Below are 14,595 nucleotides of genomic sequence, written 5' to 3'. Positions count from 1 at the left end.
TGTATATTAAAAGGAAAGGTTCAACCATTTTGGATGTTATATTGATTTTGTACATCTCTGGGTGATGTTCTATCGATTCCCTGGGTCATTTAATGTTTTCATGTGTATCTGCGTTATCAAGCAGGCAGAAATCCATCCGTTACTATGTAGCACCGTGCTAAAGTCGCGCTCACTACTCTGGAAGTTAATAGTAATACGACTTTTAGATCGCGAAAACGTCTATCATACATATCAGGACAATGTCTTCTCTTGAATGAGCCATTGGTCATATTTTTGCGATAGAAATGTGTAAGTTCACAGCACATTTTTCCTATTTGTCTGCCTTTTTAGTCCAGGGTGCATTGCATGGTGTAGTTGCCAGAGATATTATAGAAAGGAGATAGGAATCCCATGAATTAAATAAACTATTAACGCTCCACCCAGCAGAACATGTGGTCATCCCTACTGCCTCTGGCCTGGCGGACTCACTAAACAGCAATGCATCTTTTGTAAATAATGTCTGAGTGTTGGAGTGTGCCCCTGGCTATACATACATACATACATTTTAAAAACAAGAAAATGGTTCTGTCTGTCCGTCAGTCAAGAGCCGCTAGAGCCGTCCGTCAGTCAAGAGCCGCTAGAGCCGTCAGTCAGGAGCCGTCAGTCAGGAGCCGCCAGAGCCGCCAGCCAGTCAGGAGCCGCCAGCCAATCAGGAGCCGCCAGCCAATCAGGAGCCGCCAGCCAGTCAGGAGCCGCCAGCCAGTCAGGAGCCGCCAGCCAGTCAGGAGCCGCCAGAGCCGCCAGCCAGTCAGGAGCCGCCAGCCAGTCAGGAGCCGCCAGAGCCGCCAGCCAGTCAGGAGCCGCCAGAGCCGCCAGCCAGTCAGGAGCCGCCAGCCAGTCAGGAGCCGCCAGCCAGTCAGGAGCCGCCAGAGCCGCCAGCCAGTCATGAGCCGCCCTCCAGTCATGAGCCGCCCTCCAGTCATGAGCTGCCCTCCAGTCATGAGCTGCCCTCCAGTCATGAGCTGCCACTCAGTCCGGAGCTGCCACTCAGTCCGGAGCTGCCACTCAGTCCGGAGCTGCCACTCAGTCCGGAGCTGCCTCTCTGTCCGGAGCTGCCTCTCTGTCCTGAGCTGCCTCTCTGTCCTGAGCTACCTCTCTGTCCTGAGCTACCTCTCTGTCCTGAGCTACCTCTCTGTCCTGAGCTACCTCTCTGTCCTGAGCTACCTCTCTGTCCTGAGCTGTCTCCTCTATCTAGGGGGGACCTTTGTGAAGGTTCCTAGACCAGGGTCGGGGGCGAGGGTCGCCACTCAAAGGACGCTAAGGAGGGGGACAAAGACAATGGTGGAGTGGTGTCCTCGTCCTGCGCCGGAGCCGCCACCGCGGACAGATGCCCACCCAGACCCTCCTCTTGAGTTTTAGGGGTGCGTTCGGAGTCCGCACCTCAGGAGGGGGGTATTGTAACGTCCTGACCAGAGTTGTTATGTGTTGTGCTTGTTTTACAGTTGGTCAGGACGTGAGCTGGGTGGGCATTCTATGTTGTGTGTCTAGTTTGTCTGTTTCTGTGTTCAGCCTAATATGGTTCTCAATCAGAGGCAGCTGTCAATCGTTGTCCCTGATTGAGAATCATATATAGGTGGCTTGTTTAGTGTTGGGGATTTGTGGGTGGTTGTCTCCTGTGTCAGTGTTTGTGCCACACGGGACTGTGACGGTTAGTACGTTTGTTGTTTTGTATTCTTGTCTAGTTTTCATGTCATTAAATTATGGAAACTTACCACGTTGTACATTGGTCCTCCGATCCTTCTCGCCTCTCCTCGTCTGAGGAGGAGGAAGAGCTAGACTGCCGTTACATCAGCACAGCAATGTTTTTAGAATATTAATCCGTTAGCTTTCATAGTTTTCTAATTCTCAGAGTGGCTCAAGCAATTTCTCCAAACATCAAATTAAATGAATATGTCACGCCCTGGCCATAGAGGCTTTTATTCTCTATTTTGGTAGGCCAGGGTGTGACTAGGGTGGGCATTCTAGTTTCGTTATTTCAATGTTTTCTGTTTCTATGTTTTGTTTCTATGTTCTGTTTCTATGGTATGGTTCTCAATCAGGGACAGCTGTCTATCGTTGTCTCTGATTGGGAATCATACTTAGGCAGCCTTTTTCCCACCTGTGTTTTGTGGGTAGTTGTTTTCTGTTTAGTGTTTTGCACCTTACAGGACTGTTTCGGTTTTCCCTCTTGTTTATTTTGTTTGAGTGTTTTGTGATCAAATAAAATCATGAACACTTACCACGCTACGCTTTGGTCCGATCCTCATTACGACGAGAGCCGTGACAGAATAGGAGCCGCCGCGTGGGTTGGGAATATTTAGGAGGTGCATCAACCCATGGATAGAGCCGGACAGATAGTATGGCGGCCCATTGTGAAATATCGCAGCTCCCTGGCATTAAATCATAGAATCATTAGACTCTGAATTACGCTTTACTCTGCCTGCTCCTACCTCACTTTTGTTTTGAGTTGACTTCGCTGTCGGCCAGAGCTGATCACTTCGCTCACACCCGGGAGGTGGTCTAATTCCAAAACAAATGCATTAACTTTTCTTTCGTGCGAACACAGCCCATCCGGACAGCTTTTTTAAATTTAACTAGGCAAGTCAGTTAATAACAAATTCTTATTTACAATGGCGGCCTACCCCGGCCAAACCTAACGACGTTGGGCCAATTTTGTGCCGCCCTATGGGACTCCCAATCACTTCGGTTGTGATACATCCTGGAATCGAACTAGGGTCTATAGTGACGCCTCTAGCGCTGAGATGCAGTGCCTTAGACTGCTGCGGCACTCGGGAGCCCCAAATCGAATACCCTCAATCTCTCGTGGACGGACGACCAAATTATGCAAGATTTTAGTTTTGGGTTAACTGAAATTAGTGACTAAATTACACAAAATTGTAGTTTTGGGATAACTGGGATTAATGTCTTATAAACGTCTGTTTCTAGTTCCAGATGTAACTTCGCTAGGTCTTATCTCAGCTCACTGGTCACCATAACAACACCCACCCGTAGCACGCGCTCCTACAGGTATATCTCACTGGTCATCCCCAAAGCCAACACCTCCTTTGGCCGCCTTTCCTTCCAGTTCTCTGCTGCCAATGACTGGAACGAATTGCAAAAATCTCTGAAGTTGGAGACTTATATCTCCCTCACTAACTTTAAGCATCAGCTATCTGAGCAGCTTACCGATCGCTGCAGCTGTACACAGCCCATCCTTAAATAGCCCATCCAATCTATCTACCTCATCCCCATATTGTTTTTATTTACTTTTTTGCACACCAGTATTTCTACTTGCACATCATAATCTGCACATCTATCACTCCAGTGTTCATTTGCTGAATTGTAATTACGTCGCTACTATGGCCTATTTATTGCCTTACCTCCTCACGCCATTTGCACACACTGTATATAGACTTTTTCTATTGTGTTATTGACTGTACGTTTGTTTATTCCATGTGTAACTCTGTTGCCGTTTGTGTCGCACTGCTTTGCTTTATCTTGGCTAGGTTGCAGTTGTAAATGAGAACTTGTTCTCAACTGCCTACCTGGTTAAATAAAGGTGAAATTAAATAAATAACTTGTTTTTTTCCTTGTCATTTTTTTGTGCAACACCAAAACATGCCACTTGGTGGCAGTAAAACAACAGTTCAACAGTTAAAGACTAAACAGTAACAAACAATTGACAATGGCAAAAAGTGCAAAAATAATGAGTGTGTCAAGCTTGAGTCTGAGGGGTTAAATAGAGCAGTTTCTCTGAGCCTATTGCAGGGGAAAGGGATTTTTATAGAGTTGATAGCATTTGTGTTTTAGGTCACACTGTGTGTTTTAGGTCACACTGTGTGTTTTAGGTCACACTGTGTGTTTTAGGTCACACTGAGTGACACGTTGTCATCTTCAACATGTGACCTCTTAGAAATGGCTTGTTCCAGAAAATATGCTTTAGCTATGCCGCTGGAGGTTGGAACCCGCTTGGCTATATAGATCATAGAGATCTATCAATTCTGTTAATAATTTAAGTGTTCTATTTAATTATGTGGTATATACAGTGCATTCAAAGTATTCAGACCCCTTGACTTTTTCCACATTTTGTTACGTTACAGCCTTATTCTAGAATTTATTAAATAAAAAAATATCCTCATCAATCTACACACAATACTCCATAATGGCAAAGCAAAAACTGGTTTTTATAAATGTTCCACATTTATAAAAAATAAAAACAGAAATACCTTATTTACATTAAGTATTCAAACCCTTTGCTATGATACTTGAAATTGAGCTCAGGTGCATCCTGTTTCCATTGATCACACTTGAGATGTTTCTACAACTTGATTGGAGTCTACCTGCGGTAAATTCAGGGAGGTGACCAAGAACCCGATGGTCACTCTGACAGAGCTCCAGAGTTCCTCTGTGGAGATGGGAGAACCTTCCAGAAGGACAACCATCTGTGTAGAACTATACAAATCAGGCCAATTTTTGGTAGAGTGGCCAGACTGAAGCCACTCCTCAGTAAAAGGTACATAACATCCTGCTTGGAGTTTGCCAAAAGGCACCTAAAGGACTATCAAACCATGAAAAACAAGATTCTCTGGTCTGATGAAACCAAGATTGAACTCATTGGCCTGAATGTCAAGTGTCATGTCTGGAGGAAACCTGGCACCATCCCTACGGTGAAGCATGGTGGTGGCAGCATCATGCTGTTGGGATGTTTCTCAGCAGCAGGGACTGGGAGACTAGTCAGGATCAAGGGAAAGATGAACGGCGCAAAGTCCAGAGATCCTTGATGAAAAACTGCTCCAAGGCGCTTAGGACCTCAGACCGGAGTGAAGGTTCACCTTTCAACAGGACAACGACCCTTAGCACACTGCCAAAACAATGCAGGACTGACTTGAATGTTCTTGAGTGACCCAGCCAGAGCCCAGACTTGAACCCGATCTAACATCTCTGGAGAGACCTGAAAATAGCTGTGCAGCGACACTCTCCATCCAACCTAACAGAGCTTGAGAGGATCTGCAGAGAAGAATTGGAGAAACTCCCCAAATACAGGTGTGCCGAGCTTAATCAATTTTAGAATAAGGCTGAAACGTAACAAAATGTGGAAAAAGTCAAGGGGTCTGAATACTTTCCAAATGCACTGTAGGTAACCTCTGCTCCTCCTCTCCTTCCCTCCAGACTCCCTGCAGTTCTCTGTCTCTGAAGAGGAGGTTCCCCCTGAGCAGCAGCACTGTGAGCAGGAGTGGAGCCCCAGTCTGGGGCAGGAGGACCCAGAGTCCAAACAGATTAAAGAGGAACAGGAGGAAGGCAGGACCAGTCAGGGGGAAGAGCAGCTTCAAGGGCGCTTTGATACCAAAGACTCCATATCCACTCCTTCCTGTGTGAAAAGTGAATGTGATCAGGAGGACCCATGTCAAGAAGCCGTACTAGCGGAATACCCAACTCTCAGTCCACTGAAAACATCTAAACTACAGTTGTTTCGTGTGTTTTTAAATGAATGTTTAACGGCATCTGCTGCTGTGGAGATTTTTGGTGCGGTTGAGGAAACTGTAGCAGAGTACCAGGAAGAGAATGATCTGCTACGGAGAATGCTGCGGATCACACCAGAGATACAACTATGTAGAATAGGTTCGTATGTAGATCTAATACCTAGCTAGCTACTGTTCTACTTAGTTAATAAACTATGTAGAATAGGTTCGTATGTAGATCTACTGATAATTAGCTATAGTTCTACTAAATTAATAAACTGTTTATGCTTTCAGCGGTCACCATTTCAACAATTTTAATTCGTATTTTTATTACTTTTACCGTGAATGGATAAAAATACCCCAATGTACCAATTTCCCTGGACAGCAGTGTCACAAATCTTCTCCATTTAACGAGTGTTGAGTAAAATTCTATCTGAACTTGCTCTGAAAGATGTTCCGATTTATTCAACGTCCCTTTGGATAAAGCTCAGGATGACAATTTGGTTAGGGGTTAAACGTTTTATCTAGAAACAGTTGTGATTACGGTTTTGTAAACCTTAAACCGTCAACTTAATTATCATCCAAAAATAACTTTACAAATACAAAATATACTGTTAGCTGTTTTAAAACAGATTTACACAGAGGTTCTTGTGTAACACGGCTTTGAGACAATGTTTTTTTTGTGTTCCTTCTCGAGTTTCCATTAGCTAAAATTGTGAAATGTTATTGTGCACTCAGGCATGTCTAAAGAGTGTATTGGTAACCTCTGCTCCTCCTCTCCTTCCCTCCAGACTCCCTGCAGCTCTCTCTCTCTGAAGAGGAAGTTCCCCCTGAGCAGCAGCACTGTGAGCAGGAGTGGAGCCCCAGTCTGGGACAGGAGGACCCAGAGACCAAACAGATTAAAGAGGAAGAGGAGGAACTCAGGACCAGTCAGGAGGAAGAGCAGCTTCAAGGGCTGGAGCCTGATATCATAGAGTTCAAATTCACTCCTTCCTGTGTGAAAAGTGAATGTGATCTGGAGGACCCACTTCAGTCCTTGACTCTTCCCCAAACCAAGACTGTGGAGAACAGAGAGAGTGACTCTAAACAAGTGGATCTCAAACCTTTTGGCACTGTGACCCACATTAAGGGTCTCAACATTCCCTGTGACCCTCCAGATTATCAAAACAATGCCTCCAGCTCAGCCGTAAGCAGCGACCCAGTAGGACTTGACAGCATCCCACCATTGGATCCCAGTCCACCATTGGATCCCAGCTCACCATTGAATCCCAGCCCACCATTGGATCCCAGCCCACAATTGAGGAAACACCATTCCAAACCCAGCACCACATCTAAAACAACTCACATCTGCCGTGACTGTGGGAAAAGCTTCAGTATCAAGAAGGACCTAACCAGGCATAAACTGACTCACACCGGAGAGAAACCATTTAGCTGTGGTGATTGTGGGAAAAGCTTCAGTATCAAGAAGGACCTAACCAGGCATAAACTGACTCACACCGGAGAGAAACCATTTAGCTGTGGTGATTGTGGGAAAAGCTTCAATCAGAAGGGAGACCTAGGGAGGCACATACTGACTCACACAGGAGAGAAACCTTTTAGTTGTGGTGACTGTGGTAAAAAATTCAATTGCCACTGGCTCCTAACCAGACATAAACTGACTCACACAGGAGAGAAACCATTTAGTTGTGGTGACTGTGGGAAAAGCTTCAATCAGAAGTGTCACCTGAACTTGCACATACTGACTCACACAGGAATAAAACCATTTAGCTGTGGTGACTGTGGGAAAAGCTTCAATCAGAAGGGTCACCTGAACTTTCATATACGGACTCACACAGGAGTGAAACCATTTAGCTGTGAGGTCTGCGATAAAAGCTTCAGATACAAGGGCACCCTAGCCGAACATATACAGATTCACAAAGGAGAGAAACAACATGGCTGCTCAATCTGTGGTAAAAGTTTCACTCATAAAACAAATCTTCTGAGGCATGTGGATAAAGTCCACAAAGGAAGAAAACAGGAAAAAAAACTGAAAGATGAAAGAAAATGAGGACAAAGATGTTCTGTCAGAAGATGGGAATAACAGGCAGGATGTGGACAACACTCGTAGGAAAGCAAACGCAACTCTGGATCATTCATGCTTTGGGGTTTAAATGAATAGGTGTGTGATCAAATGGTGCATAGTGTTGTAGTAAGGTCACAGGTCTGCTGATCAAAGTCTGTTGATGTTTTCACGTAATTACAAAAAGGAATTCCTGGGCATTTGTTTAGTAATTTCTCTCATAATGTCTGATATTATTGATACATAAAATACAATTCCAGAAAAGGTCTCCTTGTCGGTTGCCTTAACAAACCTCCAAGAGTGTCTCAACAGATTTCACCTAATGCTGCTCATTCATGATATTGATTTAATCTTGTATAGAGTAATGATATACAGTTGACTCCTGGTGGAGAATGGATTCTCCCAGATCATCCTAAACCCCTGTTTGTCGACATGTAAACTCAGCAAAAAAAGAAACGTCCTCTGCGTTTATTTTCAGCAAACTTAACAAACTCTTCCACCAAGGCACCTGCAAGTTCCCGGACATTTCTGAGGGGGGGAATGGCCCTAGCACTCACCCTCCGATCCAACAGGTCCCAGATGTGCTCAATGGGATTGAGATCCGGGCTCTTCGCTGGCCATGGCAGAACACTGACATTCATGTCTTGCAGGAAATCACGCACAGAACGAGCAGTATGGCTGGTGGTATTGTCATGCTGGAGGGTCATGTCAGGATGAGCCTGCAGGAAGGGTACCACATGAGGGAGGAAGATGTCTTCCCTGTAACGCACAGCGTTGAGTTTGCCTGCAATGACAAGCTCAGTCTGATGATGCTGTAACACAGCGCCCTAGACCATGACGGACCCTCCACCTCGATCCAGAATACAGGCCTCGGTGTAACGCTCATTCCTTCGACGATAAACGCGAATCCGATCATCACCCCTGGTGAGACAAAACCCCGACTCGTCAGAGAAGAGCACTTTTTGCCAGTCCTGTCTGGTCCAGCGACGGTGGGTTTGTGCCCATACGCGACGTTGTTGCCGGTGAGGACCTGCCTTACAACAGGCCTACAAGCCCTCAGTCCAGCCTCTCTCAGCCTATTGCGGACAGTCTGAGCACTGATGGAGGGATTCCTGGTGTAACTCGGGCAGTTGTTGTTGCCATCCTGTACCTGTCCCGCAGGTGTGATGTCCGGATGTACAGATCCTGTGCAGGTGTTGTTACACGTGGTCTGCCACTGTGAGGACGATCAGCTGTCCGTCCTGTCTCCCTGTAGCACTGTCTTAGGCGTCTCACCGTACGGACGTTGCAATTTATTGCCCTGGCCACATCTGCAGTCCTCATGCCTCCTTGCAGCATGGCGAAGGCACGTTGACGCAGATGAGCACGGACCCTGGTCATCTTTCTTTTGGTGTTTTTCAGAGTCAGTAGAAAGGCCTCTTTAGTGTCCTAAGTTTTCATAACTGACCTTAATTGCCTACCGTCTGTAAACTGTTAGTGTCTTAACGACCATTCCACAGGTGCATGTTCATTAATTGTTTATGGTTCATTGAACAAGCATGGGAAACAGTGGTTTAAACCCTTTACAAAGAAGATCTGTGAAGTTATTTGGATTTTTATGAATTATCTTTGAAAGACAGGGTCCTGAAAAAGGGACGTTTTTTTGTTGTTGCTGAGTTTAGTTATTGTTTCCCTTTACTACTGATCTGTAGCTGCCTTAATAAACCTCCATCCAGCTGGCAGCGCTGTTTCTGGGTTCGCCACCCACTAGAATTACGACTTTTCAATTGTTTTTGACTAGATCACGTAAGTAGAATGCGTCCACTAGTTACCACAGCCAGAAGAAAAAAAAATGTCTATATTGTAAAAATGTATGAAAACAAAAAATCAGCTTTTGGTCTTAATTTAAGGTTAAAGTTAAGCATAAGGTTAGCAGTGTGGAGTAAGGTTAGGTTTAAAATCACATTTAAAAAATATAGATTGTAGAAATGGGCGGGGTCTATGACTTTATGGCTGTGGTAACTAGTGACGATCACTTCGATTTTGCCTTCATTGTGTGGAGTAAAGAATGACAACCAGGCTACGCAACTCTCATTCCACTGGAAATGTGTAAACTACAGTTGTTGCATGTGTTTTTATTACATTTTTATTGTACCCCCAGACAAGCACACCTGACTCAACTTGTGAACTAATCATCAAGCCCCTGATGAGTTGAATGAGGGCTACAACGAAGTTGGGTAACGCTGCCCCAGCGCAATAGAATACCACAGTATGAGTCATATTATCCATAAAAACCTAGCGGTCAAACAAGAAAATGGTTCCAATTGTTTTTCCAGCATACATTTTTCTCATAGTGGATTTTAGAAACACTTAAATAAGTGCTGCGTTTCATGTCAACTTACCCTGGCGTGACGTTTTGATAACCGTGTGAATCTCTCTAGGACAAGGTGACTTTTATCAATATATTCGGCTCCATTTACACCCCAAAATGAAATCCTAATTAGCTGCTAATGTGGCTATCAAAAAGAACTACAAATGCCATGATGATCTGCATGAGACTGCTGAATCGAGGCAAAGGTAAGACTATCTAATGTTAGCAAAGTTTTGTATTGAATAAATTGGCTACATTTCTTTAAATTGACAATTCTGTGAATTGTCCTGTGCAAGATTTAAATTGACACCATACCTATTAGTAAAGGTGTCCACTAGAGATGACGTGCAAGAGCTTGCAGGGATTTGCAGTCTTGCATGATGTCTACTTTAATGCTAACTCTCGAATCTGAGAGTAAATAGAGCTGAATATATTGCTAAAAGTTCACTTGACCGAGAGAGATTTAAAACGTCACACCAGGGTAAGCCTACGCGAAACACAGCCCTTATTTTAAGTGTTTCTAAAATAAATAAATGGTAAAGAAAAACGATTGGAACCGTTTTACGGTATTATGACACCACCACTGTAGGGCTCTATGACTGTGTTCTAGTAATCTGAGTCGTAGTGCACCGGTTTATGGCCTGTGACGGGAATGGGCAAAAGCGGTGAGGGAGGACCGCCCTTCACAAATCGGCGCCACTCGGTCATGTTGTCAATAAGGCATTTTATTTTCCATAAAATATATGTTCACGTTTTCATTTGGAAGGCAAATAAAGCATTTGATCAAAAGCAATCACTTTTGTTTGTGAAAACACAGAATCCTACTCATTACTCCAAATTCTTAAATCTAGCCTAGGTGACATAACTTTTGCCATGGGCTTTGAACGGGCACTGGGTCACACCCAGGAGGCGGTTCCAAAACAAATGCATTTGTAACGGATGTGAAATGGCTAGCTAGTTAGCGGGTACGCGCTAGTAGCGTTTCAATCAGTTACGTCACTTGCTCTGAAACCTAGAAGTAGGGTTGCACCTTGCTCTGCAAGGGCCGCGGCTTTTGTGGAGCGATGGGTAACGACGCTTCGTGGGTGTCAGTTGTTGATGTGTGCATAGGGTCCCTGGTTCGCGCCCGTGTCGGGGCGAGGGGACGGTTTAAAGTTATACTGTTACATTGATGCTGTTGACCCGGATCACTGGTTGCTGCGGAAAAGGAGGAGGTTGAAAGGGGGGTGAGTGTAACGGATGTGAAATGGCTAGCTAGTTAGCGGGTACGCGCTAGTAGCGTTTCAATCAGTTACGTCACTTGCTCTGAAACCTAGAAGTAGGGTTGCACCTTGCTCTGCAAGAGCCGCGGCTTTTGTGGAGCGATGGGTAACGACGCTTCGTGGGTGTCAGTTGTTGATGTGTGCAGAGGGTCCCTGGTTCGCGCCCGTGTCGGGGCGAGGGGACGGTTTAAAGTTATACTGTTACATTGATGCTGTTGACCCGGATCACTGGTTGCTGCGGAAAAGGAGGAGGTTGAAAGGGGGGTGAGTGTAACGGATGTGAAATGGCTAGCTAGTTAGCGGGTACGCGCTAGTAGCGTTTCAATCAGTTACGTCATTTGCTCTGAAACCTAGAAGTAGGGTTGCACCTTGCTCTGCAAGGGCCGTGGCCTTTGTGGAGCGATGGGTAACGATGCTTCGTGGGCGACCGTTGTTGATGTGTGCAGAGGGTCCCTGGTTCGCGCCCGTGTCGGGGCGAGGGGACGGTTTAAAGTTATACTGTTACACATTGTTCCAACTCCTCACACCGGGGTAACACGGGTCAGATAATCAAATCCCTTCAATTCCTATAACATTTTAAACAACCCTGTGGATCATTCTCCGACAACCCTGAATGCAGGTCAAACTACTGTATCACCCAAGTAAGGGTTAATCAATGAGTGGCTATGAGTTCTCTAGAAAATAATGAAAGGTGTGTTCACACGAAGCACTAGCGGAATGGAACTAACCTTCTAGGGAGTTGCATTATTTTCCAGAGAACAGAGCCCCGAGTTGAATATCCCTTTTATTTCAGGGCTATAATTTAACACATTTGCAGGTAGAAATGTGTTCAACATCCACTGAAGTACCTAGCTAGCAAGTTTACTAGATAGCTACAGCAGTTGCCTTGGTAACCAAACAAACATCAGTCCTAGCTTGTTATTATGAAAATCGAATTGAAACATTGTCAATAATGTTTTCAATTCGACTTTTGCTTTCGAAAGCAGCTCAAACAGTGTGTTATGCGTTTAATAACATTAAGACTACATTACCCAGCAAGCTATGCGAGGGTGGGGTTGAAATATGCCTTACATTGCTACACAAGGGGATTGCTACCTGAAATATCTGTTTATTAAAAGTAGTTAAACCTAGGAACAAACAGTACATCTAAGAATTAACTACAGCCATTGAATTCTACCGTGCGTTATAGGGAAATAATGCACGCTGTAGAATGCCCTTCAGGGCAATCAGAAACAAGCACTCAACAATTCTCTGATATTAAATCTGGATATTCAACTCTTCATCCCAGGTCTCCTTAAGATGACTAGTAGAGGCCAGAGAACGGATACAAACTGGGAGACTAAGGCCTAGATTCAATCAGATCGAGCATCAACCAGCAATAGCTTTTAAAAAATGGTTTTATTTACCTTTATTTAATTAGGCAAGTCAGTTAAGAACAAATTCTTATTTGCAATGACGTCCAAACCTGGACGACGCTGGGCCAATTGTGCACCGCCCTATGGGATTCCCAATCACAGCCGGATGTGATGCAGCCTGGATGTGAAACAGGTACCTGCAAAGCTGATGTTTGGCCAATGTCTGAGGTGTAATTGCGTTGCAGCTGTCGAAGCATGGAGCAAATTCTCTTGATCATTGTCAGGAAACCACACCCGGTTAAGCAATAGGTAAGGTTAACTTATGCTTCCCAGTGAAATACTTACACCATCGTCTCTAACATGTTGACTCAGCATTCCCATTTACAAGTCAGAATGTTGAACAAACTGACTTTACCTATTGTCCGCTGATTTTGTCCCTATGTCGGAGGTAATCTGATACAAATATCCACAGGGAAGTGTTATCAACCCAACCTTCAGTAAACTGGTTTGTATTTCAGTTTTTTATTTCCAATACTGATGCAATTCGCACTGTGACAAAACACTTGCACAATATGTCCGAGCCTAACTGAACCACAGACCAAAGGGTAAAAACTTCCAGCTGATTGTGAGGAAACGTCCTTCAGTCGACTACGTTTGGTTACATTCGGCTATTGTTTACATATTGTGCATCACGTGCAATGCGTCAAGAGATTGAAAATACAAGCGGCAGAACCTACCGGAGCCGCAAAATGTTGGATAAGCGACACTTTCCTGTGGATATCCTATCTCCACCTCCTATTGCCAAAAGGACCAACAGCATGTACAACTGGTAAAGTAAGTGTAAATATAATTTGATTACACTTTCTGGCTTGTAGAGACTATTGCATCTTTTTAAGGGCAACTAGAGAGAATATAGTAGACGGTATGTGTCAAAAGGTGATTGATGAGCTATTCCTGTGTCATGTGTTTATGCCCTTTTAAGGACTTCCTGTACTGATGTCCTCATGCTATTTATGGTGTGCTTATGTAACATGATAGCACAGCTGTTTCTGCGAAGTAAAGCAAATGTTTGCAATAAGTTTGAACTGTTTGAAAAATGTGAAACAGTCTTTGTAGTGAATTTATGGAGCTGTTGGGTAGCTTGTGACCCCTTGTATAATGAAAAAGTCATTTCCGGGGTAGGTCTGCCTGAGTATAAGTAGATAAACTACAGAAAACATGTCTCCTAGACCAATTCTAGGTGTTATGTGTCCTTCATGTCTAGGACAAAACCATCTTAAGCCATTTTCTCCTGCGTTTTGCATGAGAGAATGGCTTGAGATAAGACTTTTTCTATGTCAGATCGAACAGGCCGTGAGTGGACCATCCCTGCCTGGGTACGCATTGGAAGAGGAAGTCTGCGGGCGAGATGATTAGAAAGTCATCTCTTCAGTAGCATATGGTCCAGACTCCAAAGTGACAATTTTAGGTTGTTCTGAATTCAATAGCTCAAATGCCACAATATCTGTATCTTCAAAAGCATGCACATAGGTCAACTATTTTGTGCCTGTCTTTAGCTTCAGTTGGGGAGATTACTTTAAAGTGCTTGATGTGATGAAACACGTACAGCAGTTTTTCCACCACCGTGAACATTTATGAACATGGGCCCCTCTGTCCTCAAGACATAACTTGGACTTAACGGCAAGAAGGTTGATCCTCTTCCAATGCGTACCCAGGCAGGGATGTTCCACTCGGGGCCTGTTTGATCTGACATAGAGTAAGTCTTAAGCGCACTCTCAAATTTTTGTTTTTTTGCCATCATTGTAAGCCTGCCACACACACTATACGATACATTAATTAAACATAAGAATGAGTGTGAGTTTTTGTCACAACCCAACACGTGGGAAGTGACAAAGAGCTCTTATAGGACCAGGGCACAAATAATAATAATCAATAATTTTGCTCTTTATTTTGCCATCTTACATATAAAACTTTATTTGTTAATTGAAAATTGTGAACAACTCACCACAGGTTAATGAGAAGGGTGAAAGGATGTACATAACTACAATGTTGGGTTGTATTGGAGAGAGTCTCACACGGAACCCATACCGGC

At 44.3% G+C, this 14,595-nt stretch overlaps 2 protein-coding genes across 3 annotated transcripts in view; one reads left to right on the top strand and one right to left on the bottom strand.

Moving 5' to 3' along the window:
• Positions 1–14,595, bottom strand: part of LOC120043328 (zinc finger protein 2-like) — a 401,596-nt gene that overhangs the window by 75,418 nt on the left and 311,583 nt on the right. The window lies entirely within an intron of this gene.
• Positions 5,339–7,728, top strand: LOC120043338 (zinc finger protein 501-like). The gene is made up of 2 exons (XM_038987962.1): positions 5,339–5,637; positions 6,269–7,728. The coding sequence occupies exons 1-2, from the start codon at positions 5,598–5,600 to the stop codon at positions 7,522–7,524; spliced, it is 1,296 nt and encodes a 431-aa protein (XP_038843890.1). The 5' UTR covers positions 5,339–5,597; the 3' UTR covers positions 7,525–7,728.

Source organism: Salvelinus namaycush, unplaced genomic scaffold (assembly GCF_016432855.1).
Source record: "Salvelinus namaycush isolate Seneca unplaced genomic scaffold, SaNama_1.0 Scaffold9, whole genome shotgun sequence".
Classification (NCBI taxonomy): Eukaryota; Metazoa; Chordata; class Actinopteri; order Salmoniformes; family Salmonidae; genus Salvelinus; species Salvelinus namaycush.
This window is presented reverse-complemented; position numbering and strand designations above follow the sequence as displayed.